Source organism: Microtus ochrogaster, chromosome 1, assembly GCF_000317375.1.
Source record: "Microtus ochrogaster isolate Prairie Vole_2 chromosome 1, MicOch1.0, whole genome shotgun sequence".
Lineage (NCBI taxonomy): Eukaryota > Metazoa > Chordata > Mammalia > Rodentia > Cricetidae > Microtus > Microtus ochrogaster.
The window spans coordinates 35,711,658-35,739,538 of NC_022009.1; the positions used below are offsets into that span (position 1 = coordinate 35,711,658).

General features: G+C 45.1%; 1 protein-coding gene across 1 annotated transcript in view; it reads right to left on the reverse strand.

Annotated features, from left to right (window-relative positions):
• Positions 1 to 4,193: 4,193 nt before the first annotated feature.
• Positions 4,194 to 27,881, reverse strand: part of Efcab11 (EF-hand calcium binding domain 11) — a 164,158-nt gene continuing 140,470 nt past the window's right edge. Inside the window, exon 6 of the mRNA XM_005343446.2 lies at positions 4,194 to 4,395. Coding sequence (XP_005343503.1) covers positions 4,317 to 4,395 — 79 coding nt within the window. The 3' untranslated portion in view covers positions 4,194 to 4,316. The remainder of the gene's footprint in view (positions 4,396 to 27,881) is intronic.

Genomic DNA, 27,881 nt, shown 5'->3' on the forward strand with positions numbered 1-27,881 from the left:
AAGCAATTCTGCTTTTCTTCCCAAATGTTGCATTAAAGACTTGTGCCACCATATCTGGGCTGTTTTCTTTTCTTTCTTACTTTTTTGGGGGTGCTTATAAGTGCGTTTGTGAGCGTGTATTCATATAGGTATGTGTGGGGGCCATAGAAGCCAGAGGTCAACCTCTAGTCTTGTTCCTCAGGAAACATCCATTGTTTTCTGAGATAGGCTCTATCTTTCCTTGAGTTCAGTGGTTAGGCTAGGCTGGCTGGCCAGTAAGCTCTGGAGATCATCCTGTCTCTTTGGTGCTGGGATTATATACCAGCACACTTGGCTTTCGAGGGTATGTTCCGGGGATCGAACTTGGGTCCTCATGCTTGTGGGCACACACCAAGCTATCTTCCAAGGCCCTAAGTTTTATTTTTTCATTGTTTCACTTTCTTATTATCTCATCAGATATTAATCCTGAGATTATTACTGTTCTACTTTGAGTAAAGATTTGCTGCAATTTTTGTATTTTTAGGTGGCGGGACTGTGCTTGTGTCTCTGTGATTGCTGGGTGACATGGCAGGGGGAGTCATGGACAGCAATACTGAAAACATAAAGTGCTGCCCAATATAGAAGGCTTTGAGTGGGTATTTTCAACAGGGTTAGGCACTGTCCAACAGAACAGAGAGCTGAGTAGAGGAAAGTCATTTTGTTTGTGCTTTAGGAATGTCCCTGACATGCCAGACGAAAATTCCTTGACAGCAGTATTTGTGTACCTTGCGCTCATCTTTATATGAAGAAACAAAAGAACACGTCATTGGATGGAAGAACTAGCCAGGATTAAGGACCTGGGCAGAAAGATCAGGATGGAATGGAAAAAAAAAATCAGGAAGAATTTACAAGGACATGCTCCAAAGGATCTGGTGACTGACTGTCAGAGCCAAGCAAGATGGGGAGAAGGGGAGACTCAGAGGCAGCTGGCTTGGATGACAGCTTGGGTGGGGGATGGGCAGGGAGGCTGTCATCAACAGAAATAGAAAACACAGGCTAGGAGAACAATTTTGAAAATTGGGGGAACAATGCATCTGATTTTAGTTCAGCGAGTCTGCACCGAGATGGGGAACGTCTGACAAGGGAGGGAAACCAGGCTTGGAGTTGAGCAGAGGTCACGATCAAAGATAAAGCCTTGTTTATGGAGTCGTATCAATCAAGGCGATAACTGGGCTCCTGGCAGTGGATGAAATCATCCTCGGGGAATGTTGATGAAGAACGATTGGCCAGCTAAGGACTTGGGAAATCCTCTCCCTTATAGACTGGCTCTGGGACAGGCAACTGGGAAAAACAGTATAGAAATACCACAATGAACCTGTCCAAAGGCTCTGCCACTACCTCAGACCCAAGAGAAGGGGCCTGAGCTGAGGTCTGAGAGGAACTGGTGCTGTCGTGGTTCATGGGCAACTGCTCTGAAAGCTGCAGTAGCAGGGAAACCTGGCGCTGGGCCAGTGAGGGGTTCAAAGGAAAGCTGGGATGGGAATGACGGGACTATCCAGCCCACCTTCAATTGCTGCTTTTTGTTTTTGCTACCCTACAAATGCTAATGTCACTCAGGACTCTGTCCTTGGCTGGAAGCTCACAAAAGTGAAGGCTCACTGGGTTTCAAATAACAGAAAGTCACTCCAGCTGGCTTGAGCGGAAAGATTTATTGGAAGGATGCAGTTACCTCACAGGACCCAAGGGCTGTGACTGAGTCTCGCACATAAGCTCTAACCAGAAACCAAGCACCGCAGGGCTGCTCCTCTCTTACTGCTCCCTCTGCTGTCTATTTTTAAGCCCCTCTCTGCTCACAGCTGCTTGGATTTTCCAGGCCACGTGACTGAACACATGGCTGCTCCCCACTCTTGAGTCATGTCCCTTGCTCAGGCACACAGAGGAACATAACTGCAGTTATAGTCTGGATGTCCTCCGAGCTGAGACTGAGTTTGTCAGCTTGACTGGGATCAGACCAGCAAGGTCACACTGCACAGGCAGTAGTGTCGGGGCTGGGATCTGGAAGTGAGAGGATGGGGAAAGCTCCTCCCAAACAAGGAAGAGGATGAATCCTAAAAGCGAGGGGTGAGGGCAGCTTGTCTGTCACCCTTTCTTTGTTCTTTCCTCAGAGAGCCTCGATGCTCCTGAGTAGCAAACTCAGGGCTGTGGATCATCTTAGAAGAGGTCCCGACAAGAAAGGCTGCCTAGGTCGTTATCTTCCTCTATGGCCAGCCCTGGCCGCATGCACTTGAGTACCCACAGGGGACTTGCCCATACCCTCTGGACGAACCAGAGTTGAGTGTGGTCAACCAGAGCCTATCTGTAGATGCTCTGAGCTTGGATCTGGATGGATCATGGACCAGTTCTTTGTGAGGATGGTGAAATGCTGTTGGTAACTACAGGGAGAAGGGGGGAATCTGGAGGTGCCTAGTGTAGGTCCTGAGGCCTAGCCGCACCCCTACCTCCTTCTCTTAGGTCTCAGAAAGTTAATTCAGTGATTTCTTTTCTTTTTCCTTTTTCAAAGTAAATTCTCATTGGGTAGTTTTCTGTCATTGAGATAAAATGTCTTGGCTAATCTAGAGTCATGGGAGTTGCTCAGTAGACATTCCCAGACTCACCTCCTGCTTCCTACATCCATGGAAGTGACTCCTTCTTTTCCCTTGTCATCTTTCTCAGGACAGACAGATGACAGGAGTGCCAAACAGAAGTTTTGGGACTCTGGCCATTACTGAAAGAATGGCTCTGTCAATAAATACTATTAGTGGGTTTTTTTTGTTTGTTTATTTTATAGTTAAGAAATCTAAAATCTCTCTTTTATGCTTTGAGACCAGGATCAATGACTCAGTCTGTCTACTGTGATGGGAACACTTGCTGAGTAAAGTCAAACTGGAACACTGTGAACAAAATCATGCACACATTCTCAATGATACCAGCAACCATTTCTGTCTTTGAAGTAATATTTCATTCGTGTTGAGAAAAGATTTTCATTGCTTCTTCATTTAGTTTATGAATGTTTGAACAAGCCTTTAATTTTTAAAAAACTCCGTTTTGGGATCATTTTAGATTTACAGAAGAATCATGGAAACGGTGGTGCTCCTGTATGCCCCTCACCTAGGTGGTGCTCCTGTTTGCCCCTCACCTAGGTGGTGCTCCTGTATGCCCCTCACCTAGTCTCCACACTGTTAGAAGCAGCAGAGAAAGCCCGCGCTCCGCTCAGCTCTACTGTACGCTCCTAAGGGCCCAGCTAGGGGAACAAATCACATTTAGTCATCCCATATTTTTGGGTTTCTCTGGTTTATCACAGCTAAATCTTTATTTCTCTTAAGGCTATCTGCTAATAATTTATATGAGCATGAAGCTTGTTTAATGCTTGCTACACAAATTTATAATTTTACTTTATCTTTTAATGTTTAGCACTTTAAAAACAAATTACATTAATTTCTTTTACAAATGTTAATGTTGTGAAATCTGAACACTTACAATGGCAAGATCAGTATTTAAGAATTATTTTTAATAGATGCTATGCTATATGCTCAGTGTCTCAATTTGCTCCAGGAAAGTAGTCACTGGATCTCAGGGATGTGGTAGGGTGTGGAGACTCCTTACTTTGGGATGGCTGAACTTGAAGTGCACAGCCAAACTTCCTTGAACCAGAATGCAGCAGAGGGCTGTTGGCCAGCTCAGGCGAGTGTCTCCAAAGCAGAAAGCCCAGGTTCAGGTTATTCAAAGGAACCCCCAAGTCACACCCCTTTGTCCATTATACCCCAAATGCATTCTGGTTTTCTCTGTATAAAGAATGGCTGGCTGCCTGGTCTGAGCCGATTTCTGTGTTCTGTACACCCAGTGAGTGCTCCGCCACTGATTTGTGCTCCAGGGACTTTATATAAGAGAAGCCTTTGTTTTCCTAGTGTCTGCGCATTGCTTGGATGGCAGTAAGCTTGACATTCAACCAAAGTTGAGCAAATGAAGAACAATGACACCACTAGCAGATCAAAGCTAACCCTCCCCAGAGCTGATAAGAGCTAGGGACCCAAGTAGGCAAGGAGTGGAATTCACAGTATGTAGAATGGAGAGCTCACAGGAGTGGAAAGGATAAAAACCACTGGGTGGATGGCCAGCAACAGCAGCCTGACTCAGGGCTCTTAGACACATGGAAAGAGATTCCTACCTCTAGGTCCAATAGCAGCATTCAAAAACTGCGATGAAGAATTTACTCATAAGCAGACAGCATGGCAAAAGAGTGAGGTCTGAGTGACCTTCACCTAGTTTACAATTCACTGGTCTGTCCAGCATTGCCCAAGGTAGTCCACAAGCGTCCAACTTCATTTTGCCTGTCCATAGTTCATGGCATACTCAAAGTCTCTGAAGCTGACGTGACCATCTGAGTCTTGATCTGCTTCCCTGGAAAATGAGATGGAAAGTAATTCACACATTATTCCTGTCAGTACCTCCGTATCAAGAGCATTCTGGAACCTTCCCTTCTCTACATGTCGGCATGAGGGAGGAGCCAGCGCTATCAGAAGACCCAGGCTGATGCCTGTGCTTCCCTCTCCAGCACCACTAACACCTAAAGTATGGAGGAAAGATGGTGTATTTATGAAAATCCACAGAAGCACAATGGAATGCTTCTGGGGGATGGATCTAAATGTGTAAGTTACGCAAGAAAGGGAGGGATAAGCTACAGCTGGGGCGACAGAGTTTGACAAGCACGTGCAGAGCCCCAAGTTTCACCCTTGCTCTGCAGAAAACTGGGAACAGAAGTGCAACACCTATAATCCCATCACTAGGGAGGTGGAGGCAGGAGGATCAAAAGATCAGGGTCTTCTTCATCTACATAGTGAGTTTGAGGCTAGCGTGGGCTATATGAGAACCTGTCTCAAACAAAAGTAGGAAAAAATTATTGTTCTAGTGATCTCTTACATATGAAATTTATATACATAATATATACACATACATATACACTGTAACAAAAAATGTGTCATGAATAAATAAAACTGTTTTAGCAGCAAACCGTGATGGTGACAAAGTTTGATGTCTTGCCCACCTCTGTTTTTATACCCCAAGACTGCAGAATCTTAACACCAATTCTGGAGTTACATACACAGCTACTGAGCCTTAAGGAGGCTGAAAGTTTTCTACAGATCACACTGATAGACAGCAGCTAAAATCCAACTCAAACGAGGCCCGTGAAACTCTGAAGTCAGGACTCCACCATCTCCTGCCAATGCCACCCTATATAATCAACACCACACCGGCAGTTCCTGCATGGCTAAGCACAATTCCGTGGATCCTTCCTGGCTTCACTCGCATTTGTGGGATCCCTGTTAAATCCTCACAACACGCATATTAAGCTTTTCAAATTCCTATGAGGAGTGACGGAGATGTGAGCCCTTGATTAAGGGTGTGGGAAGCCTCTGAGGGGGTGTCCTCTGTCCTCAGAACCTCTGAGACGTGGTTCTGCTCCCTGAACGGCAGCAGAGAGGGACACACTTTCTAGGTGGTTAAGGTAAGGCACACCCAAAACACAAAACACAGCCAGCAGGAAAAGAAGAGTCTACTGAAGAGCACATCTGCAAGGGGAACGCATGAGCATGGTCCCAGGTCCCCTTGGGGACATCCTGAAACAAGGCAGGGTACAGCTTCTTTGGAGCATGAGCGGTTGATGCAAATGACATTCTACAGAAAACAATGGTATCAACCACAACACAGGGCTTTTAAAAGCAAAGACTGGCCTAAGCAAGAAAGCCACTAATCACTGTAATAGTTTTAAAGCAGGCTTTTAAAATATTGAATTCTAAAATAAACTTTCTGAATATTTCATGCCAAAGTCTCTGAAGTCTCTAATGGTTCTGGATAGAGTGATGATAATTTTTCTTTCTTTTGAAGTAGAGGAAAAAAAATCCTACTTCTCTGCCCCAGGGCAAAAACTATGTTGCAGCGTATTGGGATAAAATGACTGCGTACTGCGGAGGCTATTCTTCTTGTTATATCTCTTGGTGAAATATACATGGTGATTTCATGCTGTACAGCATGCAGAGCATAATGTCAGATCTCTTCTAAGGGATTTAAAACAATCACAGGATTGCATATCACTGGCTATGGGATATAAACCATCCCTTCAATAAAATTAGATAATTGAAGATTCTTCACATTGCCTAAGTATTTGATTAGAGAAACAGCCTTCTTTCCCTTTCTATTCTGAGCTGGTGTGTCTGAACTAAAATCTTATAGGGCGAATAACGCAGGAGAGAACTAGCAGGATCAACTGCTTCTGGTGATATTTTGAGTGTGTTTTCACTCATTTATTGGGACACTAGAAAGCTGTAGGAAGCAAATCTCTCTGCCCATTTTTCTCCTGTAAACAACCTGTTGTTATTATATTAACGTTGATTTATTCTTGTCTTTGCCACACAGGAGGTGGGCCCACTGTCACCACAGATGTGAAAGGGGAAAGTCCATCCACATGGCATAGAGAGGGACATCTGATATCTCCTGTTTATGTTTAGAACGAGACACAGTACACTAGCTGATACTTGCTCATGTTTCAAACACATGAACAGTCTGGTCCTTTCAACTTGAGCAAAGAGGAAACCGAAGTTTAAGGGTTCAAAGTTTAAAAGCCATGGCATACAGTTTTTAGTACTAACACAAGCATTCTGTGGAAGACTGGAATACCCACACTCAATCACAGTGTGGCAGGAACAGGCGGGCTGGTGGGGAGAGCTGGAGATGTGGAGAGGGGAGGACTGGCATTAGGTAAAAAGAAACCTTATTTCTGTTTGTGGGAAAGAAAGCCTTCAACCCTGGTTCTGACACTGGAACACACTGCTTTAGTGTCACCTGAAAATGCTCAGCCCCAAAGTATCTCAGTACCTCTCACTCCTACTAGAAACAATCTCCAGGAGTGCAAGAGCCTTTGCCCACAGCTGTCCCCACCTCTTAGCTCATAGCAGGCAATGACTCTGTACTGAATAGATGAATTTGTGGAGGAAATGGAGCCGAGGAAACCGGTGACAATATTATGGACAATGTATTACCTCCCAGGAGGTGTTGGGATCGAATAAAGAGACTGTCTTATTCCTGTCAACAGTTGCAAGAGCAGCCAGTGAAATAAAACACGGGGGAAAAGCCACCTCCAAATACCACCCAGAGATTCACAAGTGAGTCCATTATGGTCTCTGTGCTCAGCCGCATTCGGCAAACACAGGGTGAGCATGGGAAGAAAAACAGGGGAGATGGGCTTCGGAAAACGAGGCTACTGAGCATGGTGACGGATAAAGGAATCCCTGGAACACCGGGCAGGACAGGTAGATGTATCCAACCCAAGGCTCACATGCAGCCAAGGGCAGCTGTGAATGTGGCTTACCATAAAATCACAAGACTTGCTTAGAGAGAGAGACAGACAAACAGACAGACAGATTGTGTGTGTGTGTGTGTGTGTGTGTGTGTGTGTGTGTGTGTGTGAGACTTGATTATGTGGGCCTCAAGGATGACCTTCGTAAATGACAATGCTATGTCACAGTATCAAAAGGTTGGGCACTGTACCAAAGCTGAACCCTGGACATGCGCAAGTCTACTTTGCCATGGTGAAGCCAGTTGAGGAAACTGCTCTCTGGTTTGACACACAGACAGAGATGTTGTCACCTATCTAAGCTCGAGGCTTAGAATGGACTGTTGAAAGGAATTGAGCTTACAGAGATGCATGAGAGGAAAATAAGTTGCTATTAACAATAACAAGTCTTGCTCTCGGCGCCAGGAGACCCAGCCTTGGGCCAGAACCTGGAAACAACCTAGATGCCCTTCAATGGAAGAATGGATGAAGAAAGTGTGGAACATATACACATTAGAGTACTACGCTGCAGTAAAAAACAATGACTTCTCGAATTTTGCATGCAAATGGATGGAAATAGAAAACACTATCCTGAGTGAGGTAACCCAGACCCAAAAAGATGAATATGGGATGTACTCACTCATAATTGGTTTCTAACCATAAATAAGGGTCACGGAGTCTACAATTGGTGATCCTAAAGAAGCTAAGTAAGAAGGTGAACCAAAGGAAAAACTCATAGTTATCTTCTTGGTATGGGAAGTAGACAAAATTGCCTTGGAGAAAATTGGGATCTTGAGGGTGGGGTGTGAGGGGGTAAGGGGAGATGGGGAGAGATAAGGCAGAAGGGGAGGATGGGGGAACTTGGGGAAAAAGGAGGATTGGGATAAAGGAAGGTTGGATAGGGGAGCACGGAAGCACAATTCTTAGTTAAGGGAGCCACCTTAGGGTTGGCAAGAGCCTTGAACCTAGAGTGGCTCCCAGGAGCCCAAGCCGAGGTCCCCAGTTAGTTCCTTGGGCAGCTGAGGATAGGGAACCTGAAATGACCCTATCCTATAGCAATACTGACGAATATCTTGCATATCATCATAGAACCTTCATCTGGTGATGGATGGCGATAGAGACAGAGACCCACACTGGAGCACTGGACTGAGCTCTCAAGGTCCCAATGAGGAGCAGAAGGAAGTCGGGACCACGAGGGGTGCACCCACCCATTGAGACAGTGGAGCTGATCTATTGGGAGCTCACCAAGGCCAGCTGGACTGTCACGGAAAAAGCATGGGATATAACTGGTCTCTCTGAACATGGCGAACAATGAGGACTGATGAGAAGCTAAGGACAATGGCATGGGGTTTTGATCCTACGTAATGTGCTGGCTTTGTGGGAGCCTAGCCAGTTTGGATGTTCACCTTCCTAAATATGGACAGAGGGGGGAGGACCTAGGACTTACCACAGGGCAGGGAACCCTGACTGCCCATTGGACTGGAGAGGGAGGGGGAGAGGAGTGGGGGGGGGGGGGGAAGGGTGGGAGGAGGGGGAAAAAGAAATAAATAAAAATCTAAAAAAAAATAAAAATGTATACATTGAAAAAAAACAATAACAAGTCTTTTCTAAAAATGTAAGTCCAATGACATTAAAGGTCTTTTTGATTTGTTTTTTAAGATGCATAATAGAGACCTGCCTGGAATTGCTTTTGGCAGCAGGGACTCCAGAGAGCTGGCTGCTCTGTATGGCTTCTGATGAACAACTGAGGACCTTTTGGGAGAGAAAAATGAGAAGCAAGAAAAGAGAGGTGCAGGAAGAGAGGAACAGAAAGAGAGGAACAGGAAGAGGGTGCAGGGAGAGAGGTGCAGGAAGAGAGGAACAGGGAGAGGGTGCAGGGAGAGAGGAGCAGAAAGAGACGTGCAGGAAGAGAGGAGCAGGAAGAGGGGTGCAGGAAGAGGGGTGCAGCAAGAGAGGAGCAGGAAGAGAGGAGCAGGAAGAGAGGAGCAGGAAGAGGGGTGCAGGAAGAGGGGTGAAGGAAGAGAGGTGCAGGAAGAGAGGTGCAGGAAGAGAGGAACAGGGAGAGGGTTGCAGGAAGAGGGGTCCAGGAAGACAGGTGCAGGAAGAGGGGTGCAGGAAGAGAGGAGCTGGAAGAGAGGTGCAGGAAGAGGGGTGCAGGAAGAGGGGTGCAGGAAGAGAGGAACAGGGAGAGAGGAACAGGGAGAGGTTCAGGAAGAGAGGAACAGGGAGAGGGCTGCAGCAAGAGGGGTCCAGGAAGAGGGGTGCAGGACAAAGGGTGCACACCACACAAGGGTATGGAGCAGTGTTTAAAAGCGCTCCAGTGAGCTGCTTTGTTCACAAGGAGCATCTATGGTGTTTAGTATAACCTCTTCCATACCACCATCCACGGCTGTGATAGAGGCACACACTATGAGGAGCTTGAATCTGGAGCCAGGGGCTGAGAGGACCAAGGAGAGAGCTGTCTGAGCAGAAGGCAAATGGGCTGTGGTAATGTGGTCCATCAACTCAACTAATTCCCAGATGGGAGAGCTGAGGGCCAGATGCTCTCTGGAAATTTGCAGGAATCCTGAGAAGTGTTTAGGTTCCTACAGGGTATGGGATGGGGTTCTGAGCAGCCTTCTCTAGAGTCAGGAGTGCAGGAAGACCTTCAGGAGGACTGGATAGACCACCCGCTGAACTCCAAGGTTTTCACTTTTCTAAAGCAAACATTCTTCCATATACTGTATCACAGTAGGAAGTGCTGTGCAGTTACTTTCATGAACACGAGACTCACTCTTTTCTCCCGTGCACATCCTAATTGGTTAATCAAAGCTGTCTCGTGGTGATGGACTTTGGTAACCAGAACTGGTACTTTCCTACTTCCTCATAACCAGAGGCTATGAGGTCTGAGCCTTGGGGAGCCAGGGTTTCCCACTGTTATCTCTCACAAGACAGGCCACAGTTTTGCCTACTGATTTCTGAGGGGACACATAAGGTTGTTTGTGTGTGTGTGTGTGTGTGTGTGTGTTCACACATGTGTGAGTGTACATGTGTGTGCAGGTGCATGTGGAGTCCAGCGGATAGCCTTGGTGTTGTTTCTCAGGTGCCGCCCACCTTTCTCTTTGAGGCAGAGGGGCTCACTGACCTGGAAACTGACACTTGAGCTAGGCTAGCTGACTATCCAGGCAGCAAGGACCCACCTGTCTCCTTCTCCCCGGTGCCTGCATTACAAACATGTGTCATCACACCCAGTTAGGTTTTGTTTTGAAATTTTTTATGTGGGTTCCGGGGATCGAACTCAGGTTCTCGTGCTTGTAAGGTTAGCACCCAATTAACTAAGCTGTCTACCAAACCCCAAGAGTTCTTACTTTAATAAAAAAATATGTAAATAGTGGGTATTTCTCTAAAGTAGTAGCTGTTTCTTGTACAAAACATTTTTAACACAACTTTTTAGAATGTCCTGAAAACACTTGTTTCTTGAAAAGTTGTTTTTGTTGTAAAATCATTTCAGAGTAGCTCTTGGCAGGTTTCCAAAGGCAGATTTCAGACGGAAATACTGGTGTTTCCAAAGCTACATAAGGGAAAAAGAAAAATGAAACCAAGACAGAAAGGCTTATAGATGGCACTACATTAAAATAATGCAATGTTCTTTATTAAAAATGACATAAAGACTATGAAAATGACATTTCAAACGGTGAACAAGAATGCAAGCTAGTATCTTTGTTACAATTGCAACTCTATAAATATCTATATTCATTTGAGTGGAAGCTAGAGGATAACGATGATGGAGTGATGACCAATTCCACCTTAAAGTATTATTTAAGGGAGTTGAGGAGATGGTTCAGTGAGGAACCACCTGCTGTGCAAGCATGAAGGCCAGAGTTCAGATTCCCAGGACCTGCATGACGCCAGACACAGCAGCACACATCTGTAATCACAGTGTTCTTACAGGGCAATGGAAGCAGAGTCAGGAGAGCCACAGGGATCTCGTGGGTCGGCAGGAAATAACAAACAGATCCTGTCTCAAACAAGGTAGAAGGTGAAGACTGACACCTAAGACTTCCAGCTTCCATGCGCATGCCTGCTTACACTAAAAGGTAAAGAACTAAAGTGTTCCTTAGTATTACATATTCTCTCTTTAGTCTGAGTATCCCAAACAGCCTATTTCCTAGTGTGCAAATCCTTAGCAGCTAGAGCGGGGTTTTTCGACCTCAGCAGACAAAGTTTTATTACAGCAGAGCATGACTATACAGTGTGGGTGCTTAGCAGGATCCACAGTTAAAAATGACTCCCCAAACTGCAGGTATTCCTGGGGTGATGGTGGAAGGAGGAAAGACCAAGTCCTCCTTGACTGAGAACTACTGAGCTAAAGGAACCATAGTTTTGAGGCAACCACTGGGAATAGTCTTGCTAAATCAACATGTACTAAAATAATGGCTTTGGTTGGGGGACGGCCCAGTGGATAAAACCCTTGACACAGGAGCACAGGGACCTGAGTTTGAATCCCCAGAACCCATGTATAGCCAGCTAAGAGAATCCCTGGAAACTTGCAGGCCAGCTCGCCTGGTACATGCACTGATGAACAGCAACAGAAAGGAAAGCCTCTCTCAAACAAGGTGAAGTGAAGACACACACTGGACGCTGTCCTCTGACCTATACATGTGTACTACAGCATACATATGCTCACAGGCACACACATACACATACAATATACATCATACATACAGGCACACACACATACACACAGAGGTTAAAAAGCAAGTGTCTTAAAGACCTTTCTTCAACAAGTACTCTAAGTGTCACCTGAGGCACGAGCTTTCTGAGTGGAGGATGCAGACAATGGCCCGATTCTGTGTCTGGCCACTGTTAGGCTTCAGATGAAAAGCAGCCCAGTGCAGACATGCACTGAGGGGCTCCTGCTGGTGGAAGCAGGGCTGCCAGACATCCCTGTGTTCCCAGCAAACACTGACAGTCGGTAATTATGGGAGTCACTGCCACCATCAAGCACGGCCTTTGAAAGCTGACACCGTATTTGATTTCCTTGAAACATGAATGAGAAATTCAGTGTGGAAGCAAAAATTTAAATGAGAAAAGTTTTTTATGGAGGGCACTTTTGGAAAAGAGGAAATGGGGGAGAGGGCGCATTTCTTTCTTTTTGGTTCTATATGGAATAATTTCAATGAAAGTCAAAACTGCCATTCTATTAGGGACAAAACTGTCATATTGACAGAACGGGAAGAGTAAAAATTATCCACCAAGCAAGGAGCCCCCGCTGGGGAAGAGAGGACCCGCCAATTGAGGATGCAGTAATGACAGCTTCCCCCCAGCAGCCTTCTCTTGTGAGGACCCTGCCGCTTCTGTCCACTGGCGAGCTCGACTCTGTTGATGAGAGTCCTGCAGGGCTCTGCAGCAATTGCGCTGGTAATGTGTTTATTAATTTTACCTTTTAAAGACACACGTTAAGGAAAGTCACTCAGATGCGCAGGGAAGATGAACGAGAAATGGGGTGATTTCTGGTCTTTCCTGGGCTTCTCTGTGACTGGCGACCTCTTCACCGCACATTTGACCCCTCTGTGCTCACCTTGCACCCTGCACCCACTTTACTCACACTGTTGAGGGACACTGCCTCGGTCATGCCCTGTCAGTATCTAGCCGTTTGCCTGGGACTGCGCAGACAGTTGGCATGTGTGCACATGTGCACACACAAGCATAAGACACAGGAAGAGAAGGCTTTATGGCCCTACGGTGGATAAAGTGCTTTAACTCTGAGGTCTTTCCTTCAGTTTGTGCAGTTCCAGTGTCGCTCACTGTGGTACTGAACTCAATAACAGACCCTGGTGTCGGTTCCCCTCTTGTTCTGTTTCACACTAACGGGCACTCGAATCTTCCTGGCAGGCTATGTTTTCAGCAGGAATCCAGGCTCAGACAGCAGAAGGTTTCTTGTGGGAGATGCAGTCCATTTGAACGGCGAATTTAAATTGCCGTCAGCCAGAGCAAATTTCTTCAGTTTCATTTAGTTGAAAGGGATCTCAGGGCTTGCAACAGATCCATCTTCAGCTATTTTCAAAATGCTTTTTAGACCAGATTAAATAGGCCTTACAAAGACAGATGAAGTCTGAAGTTGTGGACAATTGAAATGACAGTTCTAGGAAACCTTACAGCAGAATGCTCGCCACTCTTGCATGCATATCTGTTCAATAATATTTAGTCTGTCAACAACAAGTAGCGATATTAAGCCTTTAAGTAGCCCTTCATTGTACAGACAACACACATCTGAATACAAGGTCCTTACAGGATGACTGCGAAGGTAGAGGCGCAGGTGAGAGTGACTGAACAGGCTTACACGGGTCTGTTAGATGAGCTATGAATGATAAAAGCTGCCCAGACTAGGCCAAGAATAAAGACTTTCAGAAGCCATGGAGCCCTGGGCCTCGGTAGCACCAAGTACAGTTAGGAATAATAACAACGTGGTTGCCATTAGTTACCCATATCCAAGCTACCCACTATGCTAGATAACAGCTATTACCTAAGAGGGACAGATCCCAAACTCAAGTTTTAGACATAGGATGGACTGGCCTAAGTCAATCATAGTAATCTTACCTCCTCCTTAGCACAGTGTTTGTCAAGAATTGATTGGCTTAGGTCAGCTGATATCTGGCATTCCTTCCCTGCCACCAGTGATTGATAAAGAGTTGATCCACATGTGATAACATCTGGAGAGTCTGCAAGCTGAAGAGGTTCTTCCAGATTGGACATCTGGGATGTGAAAGGGTGGTCCGGTCTTAGGACAGCATTTTCCTTCCATACGGGTGCGCGCGGCTCCACACGGCCCTGCCATCCGGTGGCACACAGATCTGATGGTTTGTGCACAGGCACCCCAGTGGTGATTAACAGCCGGAAAGAGAGCTATCTACATGGATGGGAGGGCTCAGAAGAGCTAAGGGTGCTAGAGTTTTATTAAAACCTACCTGAAGCTTGTCCTGTGTGAAGATTCTTTTTTTAAAAAATATTTATTTATTATGTATACAATATTCTGTCTGTGTGTATGCCAGAAGAGGGCACCAGATCTCATTACAGATGGTTGTGAGCCACCATATTGTTGCTGGGAATTGAACTCAGGACCTTTGGAAGAGCAGGCAATGCCCTTAACCGCTGAGCCATCTCTCCAGCCCCTGTGTGAAGATTCTTAGTCACTGACTGAATAAATCCCCTGGTATTTCAGGCCTTTTGTAAAAGGCTCCTTGCCGTTTGCAAGAGAAACCCCGCTAATGTGCCCACTATCCTGCTTTCAATCCTTTCTAAACCCAGGTAGACGAGACAAGAAATACACAGTAGCCTCCCCTTTGTTTGGAGTGGATATTTTCTCAGGTTCCCAGTGGATGCCTGAAACCATGGACAGCATCTAGCCCTCTGTCTACCATGTTTTTGCTACATATGAGTATCTGTGGCCATGTCTAATTAGACACTGTAAGAGAATTAACAACAGCAATCAACAGCACAATAGCACATTGATAACCATACATCATGATGAATCTGCTACCACTATGACTGCCATACGATGGGGCCACTGTTAATTTGCTCCACAAATTCATGTATTCAACACACAGTTACTGCCTTCTGTGAGCTAAGAGGTGGGGACAGGTGTGAACGAAAGCAAAGAAGGCGCCACAAACGAGAAGGATAGTTAGCAACTACAGGCAGCTAGACAAGAAAACGACTCCGTGCCACGGGTGAGTAAGATGCCACGTTGGTAGAGGCATGTGCCATATAAAGCCTGGGAAGTATTTATTTCTTGAGTTTCCACTTACTATTTCTGGGCTGAGGTTCTGAATAATTGTATCTAAGGAAAGTAAAACCAAGGATAAGAGGACTACCATAATTTGTGGGGAAACTAGTTTCTCATTCTAATTTCTCCTCAGATGTTGTCACAAGATTCTTGACTATTTTCTTTAGTTCTATAATTTAAAGAACCAACTTTCTGGTTGCCCCTATTATAATTTCTGTTTATGAAACTATTTAGAGACAGAGTCTTATATAGTCCAGGCTGGCCTTCAATTCAGTATGCAGCCAAGGATGACCTTGAACCTCTTAGTTTCCTGTATCTGCTTCCCAAGTTCTGGAACTATAGTCATGGGCTACCAGGCCTGGACGTTTTCATGGTGCTGATGGCCATGGAACTCAGGGCATCGTGCATACGAAATAGGCAGTCTACTAACTAGACTACCTACTCAGCTGTATGCAGACTTTATCTTCTGTGGTGTCTATCTGCAATGTGTGTGTGTGTGTGTGTGTGTGTGTGTGTTTGTGTGTGTGTGTCTGTAGTATGCACACACATGTGCGTGTCTGGGCACAGAGATGAGAGGGGGACATTGGATCTATTTTGTTCTATCACTCTCTACTTTATTCTCTTGAGTACTGAGTCTCTTGATGAACCTGGAACTAGGCTGGCAGACAGCAAGACCCACTGGTTCTTTTCCCTCTGCATCTCCACCTCCAACAGTGCTGAGATTATCCCTGGCTTTTTACGTAGGTTCTGGGGACTTGAACTCAGGACCTCATGATTGCCCAAGTATTCTTACTTAATGAGCCATTTCCCCAGACCCTAAGTATTGTTCTTAATATGCAGCTCTGCCTCCTAGAGAATGACAGAGTAGACCAGCCCAAGCAAAGAGAAAAGTGGGTGGGAAATATAAGTACAGTTGGGAGAGTGATTTATCCTAAAAGACTCACTTTCTCCCCGTTACAATGTTTTAAGAATAAGGAATCAGAAAGTTAGACATTTTAAAAGGAGAAAAGAATGTAAGTTTAGATGTCTAATTATTGACCGCTTGTAGGCCGGGGAATAAATGCAATCAATCTGTCGCCCCAACTCCCACGTCTGGCAGTCTGATATTTCTTCTGTAGCAACTGTTTTAGCAGAGTCACTAACAAACACTGATGCTATCTTGTTCTTTCAGTTCAGTTCTCTGGAAGAGAAACTGTGATGAAAAAAAACAGCAGAGACCAGGCAGCCCTAAGGATGGGGAGAAGAGTAGACACAACATCTTGAACTAATCATTAAAAAAAAAAAAAGGCGTCTTGTACTTATGGGTCACTAGCTCTCTCTGTTCTCAGTGCTGCAGTAGAAACTGCCCAGATAGGAGCTTCAGTCTCAGCTGGGCTGCCCAGGACTGTGTAACTGTGGGGGAGGCTTTGTGTCCATTGGAAAATCTCTTAGCAGTTCAAATTCCTAGCTCTTCACTTGTCAATCTGAATGACTGCACTAGACGATAAAGTCTGAGTTAGCTCTAAAACGTGATGAGCTCTGTTGTACAACGAGTGTCTTTGAATACAGAAAATTTAAAAAGCAGCCTGACTTCAGTTAGTCATTTAAAAACAGGAGCTAGAGTCTTTGACCCTGGCCATGGCCCCAAGGAACCAAACACAAACAAAAATGCAAATGAAAAGAGAAAAGACCCGGCATTCAACAGCAGGAAGTACGAAGGGGATAGAGCCATTGCTATTTCAAATAATCACTTCGGCTGAGATATCCAGTGTCATCTTGAACTTGATTATGAGATAAAAGAAATGGGACAGAGATGGCAATCATTTAATCTCTTAAGAACAGCTATTCTGGAGAGCTTTTCACTCCACGTTCAATAGATTTCTAGCAGGTTGTGATCTGGCTAGGAAGAAAGCATAATGATGAGGAAAATTATGTTTTCAATAACACACGCTCTTACAGTACAAGTCTGTCCACAAAGGAGGCAATCAAATGAACTCTGACCACTTTAACAGATGGCGTAATGGCTCAGTGCACAGATGCGGCCTCCCTGAAAGCAACAAGTTCACATCCTTGACTGGAGGTTTCGGAATGAGCTGAACTTTCAAGTGTAATGCAGGAAAGATTACACAGTGCCAGACGAGAGTGCCAAGTGTGAGTGGGTTCAGGGGCTCGCAGAGACGGGCTCAGAGAATGCGGCTTAATGAGCTTGATTCTGCTAATGCAACACATAGAGCTGAAGTTGAAATGTGAACTGCAAACACTGAGCCATTTGTAGGTGCCCTGCTAATAACACTGTTGGCCGCTGTTTGGTGGTAGGCTTGCCTTGGAGTCAGAAAAAGACCTAATTGTCAAACAATGCTTATTTTCCCTGATATGGATGTTTTGGAGTAGAATATATTTTTAATAAGATGCAACAGAAGAATAGTAGAAATTTGTTTACTTGTTCTTTTTAAAAGAAATTCAATGAATCAAATCTAAAATTCATCTAAAAAAATGATGTTGGACCAAAAATATGAGTCCTCAGTAATTAAAACAGTCTGATCATTCTGAATCAGCAAGCACTAAGCAAATTCTGAAATATGATACATAGATTTAGCAAAGATCACATGAGACACTTGGAGGCAGCAGGATGAAAATGGCTGTAAGAGCAGAAGCTTCGGGAACCGGCTGCATGTGGGAGGCTCACGCCAGCCTCCTTGTCAGCCTAATCCTCCTTTCCTCACTACAGTATGGCAGTGGGGCTACATTTCCAGCCCCCAGAATCCCAGCAACCAGCAGACCCGGCAATGGGACCTGACTAGAATAGCATGTTTCAAAGGGTCTAGGACATCGTCAACTCCAGGGACTGTGGCCTGGCCAGATTCTGAAAGGCACTCTGATCCAGGGTCAGCAAAGACCCGCCAGGAGTCCAAGTGATTTCTCCATATAGCTTGATGATAGATTTATTGTAAAACTATGAGAAATTAGGTTTTATATGCTTCCCCCCCCCCACCAAGTAAAGGAGAATATAAAAATCTTTAGTTTTAAATAATCCACTTGGGAAAGTAGATTTTCCACTTCGGCCCATTTCTCAAGGATGTGCATCAGTGGGCTGGTAGGAGGTCTGGCTTTAGTTTCGCATAATTATAATGCATTATTTATGTTTCATTTATAGCATGCTCCTAGCACTTAGAAATCCTGGGCCTGCCGACAATAATAAACAACATGAAATGGAATCATATTTCATAATGAAATAATTCCCTCAAATTATCACAAGTATTCTATTAATGAAGGCTCCCGGTCACCAAGAAGTCACATCAAATGGGGGGACCACAGGTTTGAACATGACTTCGATCCAGAGAGACAAGAGTTCAGAAGGCATGACAGGCATTTAGAAAATTATGACACACACAGGGAATGTGATATGGTCCAACACATTCCATGACAAAATCGAGGGGGCCTGGTCAAAGCACAAGAGGGGACATTCAAAGACTGGTCCCTGGACATGCTTCTGTACTGAATAGCTAGAAAGCTCCTCCTCCCCTCTGGCTGAACTAGGGCCAGGAACTGCTAAGCTAGCGCACCCCGCCCCCCCAAGCCATGGCACTAGCCCTCTGTTTATCTTGACACCAGGTCGGTCTTGAACGCAAGCTCTTTTCCCTGTAACCTCCTAAATGCTGAGATCCCAGGCACAGGCGTGTTTTCTACTCCTGCAGTAATTCTCAAAGTCAGTGTTGGGGGGGAGGGCAGTCCCACAGATGCAGATGACTTCCCCGCACCCCATCTAGACAGGCCTCTCCCCTGCAGCCTAGCATTGAGCTTCCTGCTGAGGCTGGCAGAGCACTTGCCTTAGAGAGAGAGGAGGAGATGGCTCTCTGAGACTTTGGGCTGAGAACAGACACCGGCTCACCAGGGGTTTCAATAATGTGTAAATCACGAAGGGACATTAGAGATGTTGGGGGGCTCTTCCTAGCCTTGGGAAGAAACTGCTCTCCCATAAATTGCCACACTAATACCGATTTCAGGGATTCAAATTACTGGCCTGATCCAGCATGACATTTTCTGCCCATTATCTAGTTTCTCCTGCCTCCAGGCAGGGCCACATCATTGATTACGGAGCATTTCAGCCACTAAAAAAGATCACGCTCATCATTAAGGACATTAAGTGTTGATCTGTGCTGGCTAAGTGACTTAAAAGGTTCGTGCCCTTCTAGTAACAACTCCAAGAGGCCATTTCAGGATATTTATTAAACAAATTAAGTATTTACATTATGCTCAAGCACAGAGGCACAGCCATTGAGTATGAGAAAACAAAACCAGGAGACTGTGGGAGAAAAGCCAGCTTGCTTGCTTTCCTAGACAAGGAGGCAGGGGACCCTCCAAATGTTTGGGGAAAGTGTCTGAATTGGATAGGTCCTAGAAGTCACCTGCCTCCTAGTGTGCCCTGTCTCCAGACAATTTCCTTCTCGAGACAATGTGTTAACTAGCAATACGATGAGGAAGACTGGGAGGGTTTCAGGAAATCTTCAAAACCGAAGGAATACAGGAAATGGAAATGCCTCTCTGTTTCCCCACTCCATATTATTAGTGCCAGAATCATTAGGAACGTGCTCTGCAGAGCGGTTTGCTCATCCTATGGTATGCAGACAAAGGAACCCAGGCTTCTTCCATAAGCGGCAGTCCATGAGTGCTGGCCCATCTCTGTGGTTGGTAGTGCTCTTCCCTGAGGCCTATGGAACACGCAATGGGCAGGAGCACAGAAGCCTTGCTCACTGTGCTGTGTCAGGACTCAGCCCAGTGTCTGGTCTCAGCATCTGGTCCACAGTGCTGTTTAATTGAATATGTGTTGACCACACGAATGGATGCATAGGAGAGTCTATGCAGTCTATGTAGATGGGATAAAAACATAACCTTCCATGCATGTTGCCACGGCTATAGCTTATAGTGACCATTCAAAGAATGGTTATTAGGGCTCAGGGTTTGAGGGGAGTGAGACAGGCGTGGTGTCAGGAGCCTAAGGCAGCTGGTCAGATGGTACCCACAGTCGAGATGCAGAGAGATGAATGCTGCTGCTCAGCTCCCTTTCTCCTCTGGACCCCATGGAACAGTGACTGTTACATTCCAGGCAGGCCTTCTGATCTCAGTTAACCTAGTGCAGACAACCCTTATAGACAGAGAACTATCAGAGGAGGGTACAGAGCAGGCTGGGCCTTGGCCTGAGTGACTTCATCCTGGATAACATTGTCAAGATGGAAGGACTCCGTACTTCGTACAAATAACAACCCCCAGACATTGGGAATGAGTTAATGCCTGGACTTTTCCACAGTTAATCAAGATACATAGCTAATGCGCAAAAGGAGGTCTGGGATAAAGTCAGGTTTATTTAATACAGTGCACACGATACAGAAACGAAATCAGTGACGACCCTGCTGATTTCCAGGTGTTACTGCCTCTTCATTTCCGGTCACCAAGCCGTGGCTTCAGTAAGCCCTCCACAGTCCAACAGAGTGTGTGACCCTCCCCCCCTGGTTTTATAGGTCATGCATCTTCAGAGAAGACTATGCCCATTGGGCCAAGCCATGCCATACAATTGACTATTAGACCAAATCCCCACAACACACAGCAGAATATGGTAAAATGAGACACTATTAACACCATATGTTGGATACGTTGAACTTCAATAACTTAACAAACCAGACCAAAGACACACAGGATGTATTCACATCAGCCCACAGTGTGGAACACTTAACTCTTCCTTTGTCATAGGCCACTCTGGTGTACGAGCCATGGCTTTTGCTCAGGAGATGACCAATAGTAAAACCTCAGCAGACCCCAGATTCAGACTCAGTGTGTCCGGCTAACACTGCCCACTTCATGCTCTCCAAACAGTTCATCTGAACACCTCTGCCGCTGACTGGAAAGCCAGGATCTGACATTCTACACGGCTGTATCTCTCTGTCCTTCCCCACCTTGTTGCAATCCTGGGAAGTGTGATGTGTCACTGGAGGTCAGAGTATTAGGAACGGAACTTGGAACAGGACAAAGAGCTTGCGCTTGTTGTGGACAGAAAGTCAAGGCAAGTCAGAAATATGTGGTGAAGTGGAGCCCATGGAACCGGCTGAGTGACAGTGGCTTGGGGGTCTACCGGTGCCATCACTCATTCACAACATGACAATCGGCATTGTTCCAAGCCTTCAAGTCTGTGATAATTTATTATAACCACACAGCAAACTAACACAAGGAAGAGAATGGATATAGTTCTGGGTAATTTTACGTTTGTCAAGACACTGATGCAAAGATTACAGACATTTGGGAATATTCACCTATAGTCAATCACCTAACATGTTAGATTATCCTTAAACATCACTTTACCTTTCATGACCTCAGTTTATTATCTATAAAAAGAAAAAAAAACGTTTGAGCTTGGTTCGTTTCAAAGCTCAGCACATATGAGCTGGGAAGGAAGAAATGCTTTTCTGTTTCATACCTGCCAGGACTTGGCAAACACCGAGGACAAAGTGATATTAAAAATAGTGATCTGCACAAAAGAAGAAAAGGTTCCATTTTTTTCAAAAGAATTCAAAATAAAAGAATCTGGGAATGCCTTAATAAGAAACGTGTTGAACCTGCAGAAAGAAAACTACAGAATTCCGTGGAGACACATAAAGGGGTATTTGAGAATGTGGAGGGACGTGCAGCATGTGTACCTGGACGGGAGGACTGAACCCTGGAAAGACGCCAGCATCTTCCCAGGTAATTTGTAGGCTGAATGTAATTTTCATCAAAACCCCAAAGGAGCTCGGAACTTCACAAAAAAGTGATTCTGCCATTCATCTGGAAAACAAACAAGCAGGTAAGCAGAGCCAAAGGCGACCTGAAAACAATAAAGAATTAGGTTTTAGAATATGTCCTAAGAAATGGGCTGGGAAGGTGTGTGTTTCTGGAGCAGGAATAAGGTGCAAGGGGCAAAAGGCCTGGGCAGGTTCCCATGCCTGCAGAAGAACTGAATGCAAAACACAGGCTGGCCCTGCTTTGTACAACAACCCAAAACCAAAACACAGAGATAAAAACAAAGCCAACTCAATATAGCATATAAGACAGACAGACACACACACACACACACACACACACACTTCACCCCACACTATGACCAAGATAAATTTCAAATACATAAAAGTGCTAAACAGCTTTAAAATTCATACCAACCAAGAAAAGGGAAGTGGATTTCAACCTAGTCTTTAGGCAGGGAAACCTTTCTTAGTATGAATGTGACAGGATGAACTGTGAAGGAAAAGAGTACGGATTTGGACAAACAGAAAGTTAAAATGGGCCTGGTGAGGCGGCGTGGCTTGGTGCCGAGCCTGACTACCTGAGTTCCGTTCCTGGGACGCACACGGTGGAAGGAGAGAACCAATTCCTGCAAGTTAACTACTGACTTCCACTTACATACGATAGCACAAGTATGTCCCCCACACGTACACAAAATAAAATGAACAACAGTGTAATAAAATCAAAAGGTAAAGTGTCTGCACATCAAGAAGCCATTGTAAAAATGAGATGAAAACAATAAACTAGAAAACTAGTTGTAATAAAAACAGAAGCAGGAAGAGGGGACCGAAGGGACAGTAAGGTACTGTTGCTGGGATGTGGGAAGTGGGAAAAAACAGTGGCAGAGACTTACTCGGGGAGGGAGGCAGAAGGGCACCAAGAAGGAAGAGGGAAGGAAGAGGGATAAATAACACTAAGGACGTTCAAAAAGCCAAAGGGAATTGTATTATTTTATTTTTACTTAAAATTACATATAATATACATATGTGTAGTACACACACACACACACACACACACACACACACACACACACACACTGCTTCTTCCTCCCAAATATAGGCTAACCAGTGTCGTGGGAAACCTCCTTTAAAGTTGGACAGGGAAGCCCAAGGGGTCCCTAACAGTTTAGGCTACTGTTGTTGCTCTTGTTGCCTTCCAGACAAGAAGGCAAGAGCCTGCGTCTGGCAACACCACAGACTTGGGCTGTGTGACTTGGAAGAACCGGTGTGAATCTGAGCTGGTTCTGAGGACTAGGCCTCATAGCACTGGAAGGAGCTGTGCAACCTCCCAGCACACTACCAGCAAAACTGGTAGCCCTACTCAGCTGTAACAGCTATAAACTACAATGACCGGCACGAAGAGATAGTCCTAAAGGTGCAATAGCAGCATGTATAGACTGGGGATAAGCAAGAGCCCCTAACTGGACTTAAACCCCACTCAGAGAGAGGAAGGCTATGCCTAGGGCTGTAAATTAGTGTGGCTGATGAGCCAGGGAACCTAGAGGAGAACCTATTCTTGCCCCTTTCCTACCGGTATAATCTCTAACCGCATTCTTAGTACTTTTCCTTCTATCTAGAGATACGCAGAGTTCTCCCCCCTCACCAAAGGAGCTTCCTTTTGTACAGAGACTACTCCAGAGGTCTCTGGCTGCTCAGAATGCAGAGGACATCTGACTGCAGTGTTGCAGTTAAGGCTTGGGGTTGGAAAGACTGTCGGTGCCAGAGGATCATGATATCCACTGTAAGAGAGTCTCTCTAAAATAAAATAAAAAGGAATGCAAAGTGGGGGGTGCAGTGGAGTGTGGATCTGGGAGGGCGTGAATACAATCAAGACATATTGTATGAAGTTCTCAAAGAATAAAAATTTAAAAATATAAATGTAAACATTTTACTAAGGGAGATAAATGGGCAGACGATGCAAATAGAGAATTTAGAGAAAAGGGAAAGGAAGGAGCTAGTAGGCATGCGGAGACTTTTAATATCACCCATAATCAGTAAAATAAAACACAAAATTTAAATAATGCTTTCCCATTAAGTTAGGAAAGACCTGAAAAATAAATTGGGCTGATGATTGTTAAGAGCATGGTGAGAGGAACACACTGTGTGTCTTGGGCAGTGGGATCCATTAGTCAGGGCACTGAGCAAAAAGCGTCAGAACCAGACCCGTGAGAAAGTAAGCCCAGCTCTCTAATGCTGTATGTCAACACCAAGAAACTTCTGTGAAAACAATCAGAAAATATAGAAACATATGTTTATTGCAGGGCTATTTGTAGAGCAAAGCCGACATAGGATTGAAAGGCGCAGTGCCCAGAACTCTAGTGTATTTAACAATAGAGAACTTGGACATGAAAAAGAAGAAAGAACCAGAATGTGAACAATCATCACCTTTGGTTGGGCAAGAAGATTTTTTTTTTTTCTTCAGGCTCTTCCCTAGTTCCAGAATATTCCCCCAAGGAGCACTTGTTATCATGGCATACACACATTTTGTGAGCTCAGTGTCTCCAGGGGACAGCCGAGTGTCTACAGGTGACATTCATATTTGGTAAAAGTCATCCTGAGAGCGATGGACTGCAAAGGGAATGCAGTTAGCACTCAGTGGCCTTACATGGTTTATAAAGATGGGATGGAAGGACAGACTCTCCGGACACAACTGTGACAGGAACATTTGACAGGGAAGGAACGTGGTCTGTGTTCATCCTTCTGCACCAGTTTCCTCCATAGACCGCGCTGGCCTGACTACGTGACTCACCGGGAGTCCTTACTAACGAGCGGGGAGGGCACAGATGCCCTGAGATAAGACTGTCTCTGGTGCTGCCTTGTGCCCACCCCCTACTACCCAAAAGGAGGCTGTGCCAGGGTTTCACACCTGCTAGCACCCCAAGGTCTGCTATACGGGGAGAAAGGCCCCTCCTAATGTGCCTATTCTGCTTTCAAATTCCTGCCCTCTCCTGGGACAAAGATTCACCGTCATTTTCTTCAAGAGACCTTAGAGAATAGCCCAGCCCACTCTGCAGTTTACAAACGAAGCTGGTCTCAGAAGCACCAAGCTACTTTTCCCACTAGGACAGCAAACCAGGTCCCAGCATTTTTCCCAGATACTAAATTATGACCTTTCAGAGATCTTAAGACCCACGTCAAAAATCCATCTTGGTCCCACTTTACATAGAAAGACAAGCCACACTGTAGAATAGTGCTGCCCATTTGACAGATGTGAACATGTCTGCCTGTGATGCTAGTAACGAAGGAGGGCCCTCACACCCCCATTCTGAGCTGAAGTGGGGACAGAGTGCAAATCTGGAGTGAGGGTCATTGTACTGAGCAACCATCCCAGAGCTTTTTCCATAGCCATGCAGAATTCTGGGCTGAGTGAGTCACAAAGATCTCGGCCATGAACTTGGCAATCCCTACATCACATGACATGTCCTCCCCAGAGCACCACAGAACAGCACAGGGAAGCATCCTCATAACCCGGGGGAGGGAAAAGAAAGCACAAAACATTTCAAAACAGTGCTTGAAAACTACGTAGCAAGTGTGCATTTGAAAACTTTCCATTAGAGGTCTTAATTATGTTTTTCCCTTGCAGATGCAGGATCGTGCTTAAGAAAAGAGCCCTTAGCAAGACTCGAGTTTACAAGGAGCGCTGATATCATAATGAGAGGAATTTCATTATGAAATCTGTCTTATTAATACTACACAGACAGCTATAAATCAGAGTTGGGAGCAAGGGTGAGGAAATGAACTATGTTCTTGCAACCTTCTGAAGATTACAGTTCTGACTGATTTGGTGGTTTAATTAGAAAAACAGAATCCAAGAAAAGGCAGAACAAAGGCAAAAGGAGAATGAGCAGGTTTGAGATGGAGCGGATAGGAGAGAACACAAAGTCTGCAAGAGCTCGGGGCCATGGGCACGACCATCTACTCCAATGGGAAATCTTTTAAAGTTTGGAACAAAAGATAAAAAAGTGTGTGTCAAAGTGGAAAGTAACCAAAGAAGAAACACGGTCTTCACTTGAAGTAGTTTGCTCCTAGTATGCTTCATGAGTGCTTGCAATAATTCTTGCCATGTTAAAAGGATTCAAAGGAAGTTCTGGGCTGGAGAGATGGCCCAGCAGGTAAAGTGATTGCTGAAGACGTGAGTTCAGATTTCAGCACCCATGTTAAAAAGCCACATGTGGAGTCCCCACCAGCTGGCAAGCAGGTGAGAGAACTGCTCCAGGCTGCACCTGCTACCCCTGCCACCCACTGGACTCTGTCCCTCTAAGACCCACTCTGCCACCCAATCCCACAACCTGAACATTCTCCCTGTGGCCAGCCTTTTCCCGCAACCCCAGCAGATTACATAGGCACAAGGGTAAGGTTGTATGGAGTGGTGGGCTGCGTTCCCGCCCAGCTCCGCCACTCTGTAGTAGGAGCGGTGGGCCGCTTCCCGCCACCTGGCTCCACACGGCTAGCTTTACCCAAAATAATTACACAGAAACTGTATTCTTTTAAACACTGCTTGGCCCATTAGCTCTAGCCTCTTATTAGCTAACTCTCACATCTCGATTAACTGATTTTTAATAATCTGTGTAGCCGCCGGGCGGTGGTGGCGCACGCCTTTAATCCCAGCACTTGGGAGGCAGAGGCAGGCGGATCTCTGTGAGTTCGAGACCAGCCTGGTCTACAAGAGCTAGTTCCAGGACAGGCTCCAAAAACCACAGAGAAACCCTGTCTCGAAAAACCAAAAAAAAAAAAAAAAAAATCTGTGTAGCCCCACAAGGTGTGGCTTACCAGGAAAGATCTTAACCTGTGTCTGTGTCAGGTGGGAGAATCATGGCGACTGCCTGACTCAGCTTCTTTCTCCCATCATTCTGTTTTCTTTACTCCACCCACCTAAGGGCTGGCCTACCAAAGGCAAGGCAGTTTCTTTATTAATTAACCAACGAAAGCAACACATAGAAAGCAACACCTACATCAGGATAAACCACACCAGCTGGAAAAACAGATGAATGATCCGCCCCTCAGTTGGACTGCCCCAAAGTCCAGACCCTAACTAAATCCCAGGGCACACCATGTGCTCTTCCCTCTCCCATCCCAGAACCAGCAAAGTTCCTCTTGTGGAACTCCACTGCTCTGGTACAGTCCCCAGAAGCTGGCAAGAAGGCACCTGAACACCCTCTCTATGGTCAGTCCTCCCTTGCAACTCCAGTAGACTACATAGGCACAGGTGCAAACCACATTACATGGAAGAGCAGACACTGGCACAAGGCATACCAGTTGGAAGAATAGATGAGTAAACGCTGGTGTAAGAATATATTCAACAACCAAAAAAGAAATATGGCACCACCAGAACCCAGTAGTACTACAACAGCAAAGTCTGAATATTCCAATGCAGCTGAAATGCAAGAAAACAAACTTAAAAATTACTTTATGAAGATGATAGAGGCTCTTAAAGAGAAAATGAAAAATTCTCATCAAAAATTGAGGAAAAGACAAACAAAAATGGAAGAAATCAATAAATCTGTTAAAGAAAGCAAAGAAAATAAAAAAATAAACCAAAAGAAGGTGAAGGAAATGGCTCAAGACTTGCAAATTGAAACAGAAACAAGAAAAAAAAACACAAACCAAGAGATTTTTGGAAATGGAATCTGGATAAGTGAACAGAAACTACACATGCAAGCATCACCAACAGAATACAAGAGATAGAAGAGAGAAGCTTAGGTATTAAAGATACAATAGGGGGAATAGATTCATTAATCAAAGAAAAATGTTAAATCCAATAAATTCCTAACATAAAACATCCAGGAAAATCTGGGAAACCATGAAAAGACAAAACATAAGAATAATAGAGATAGAAGAAGTAGAATTCCAGATCAAAGGCACAAAAAACATATTCAACAAAATCATAGAACACTTCCCCTTAAGGCACAAGAAGCTTACAGAACACCAAATAGGCTCTACCAGAAACAAAGTCCTCTCACCACATAATAATCAAAACACTAAACATACAGAATAAAGGAAGAATTTT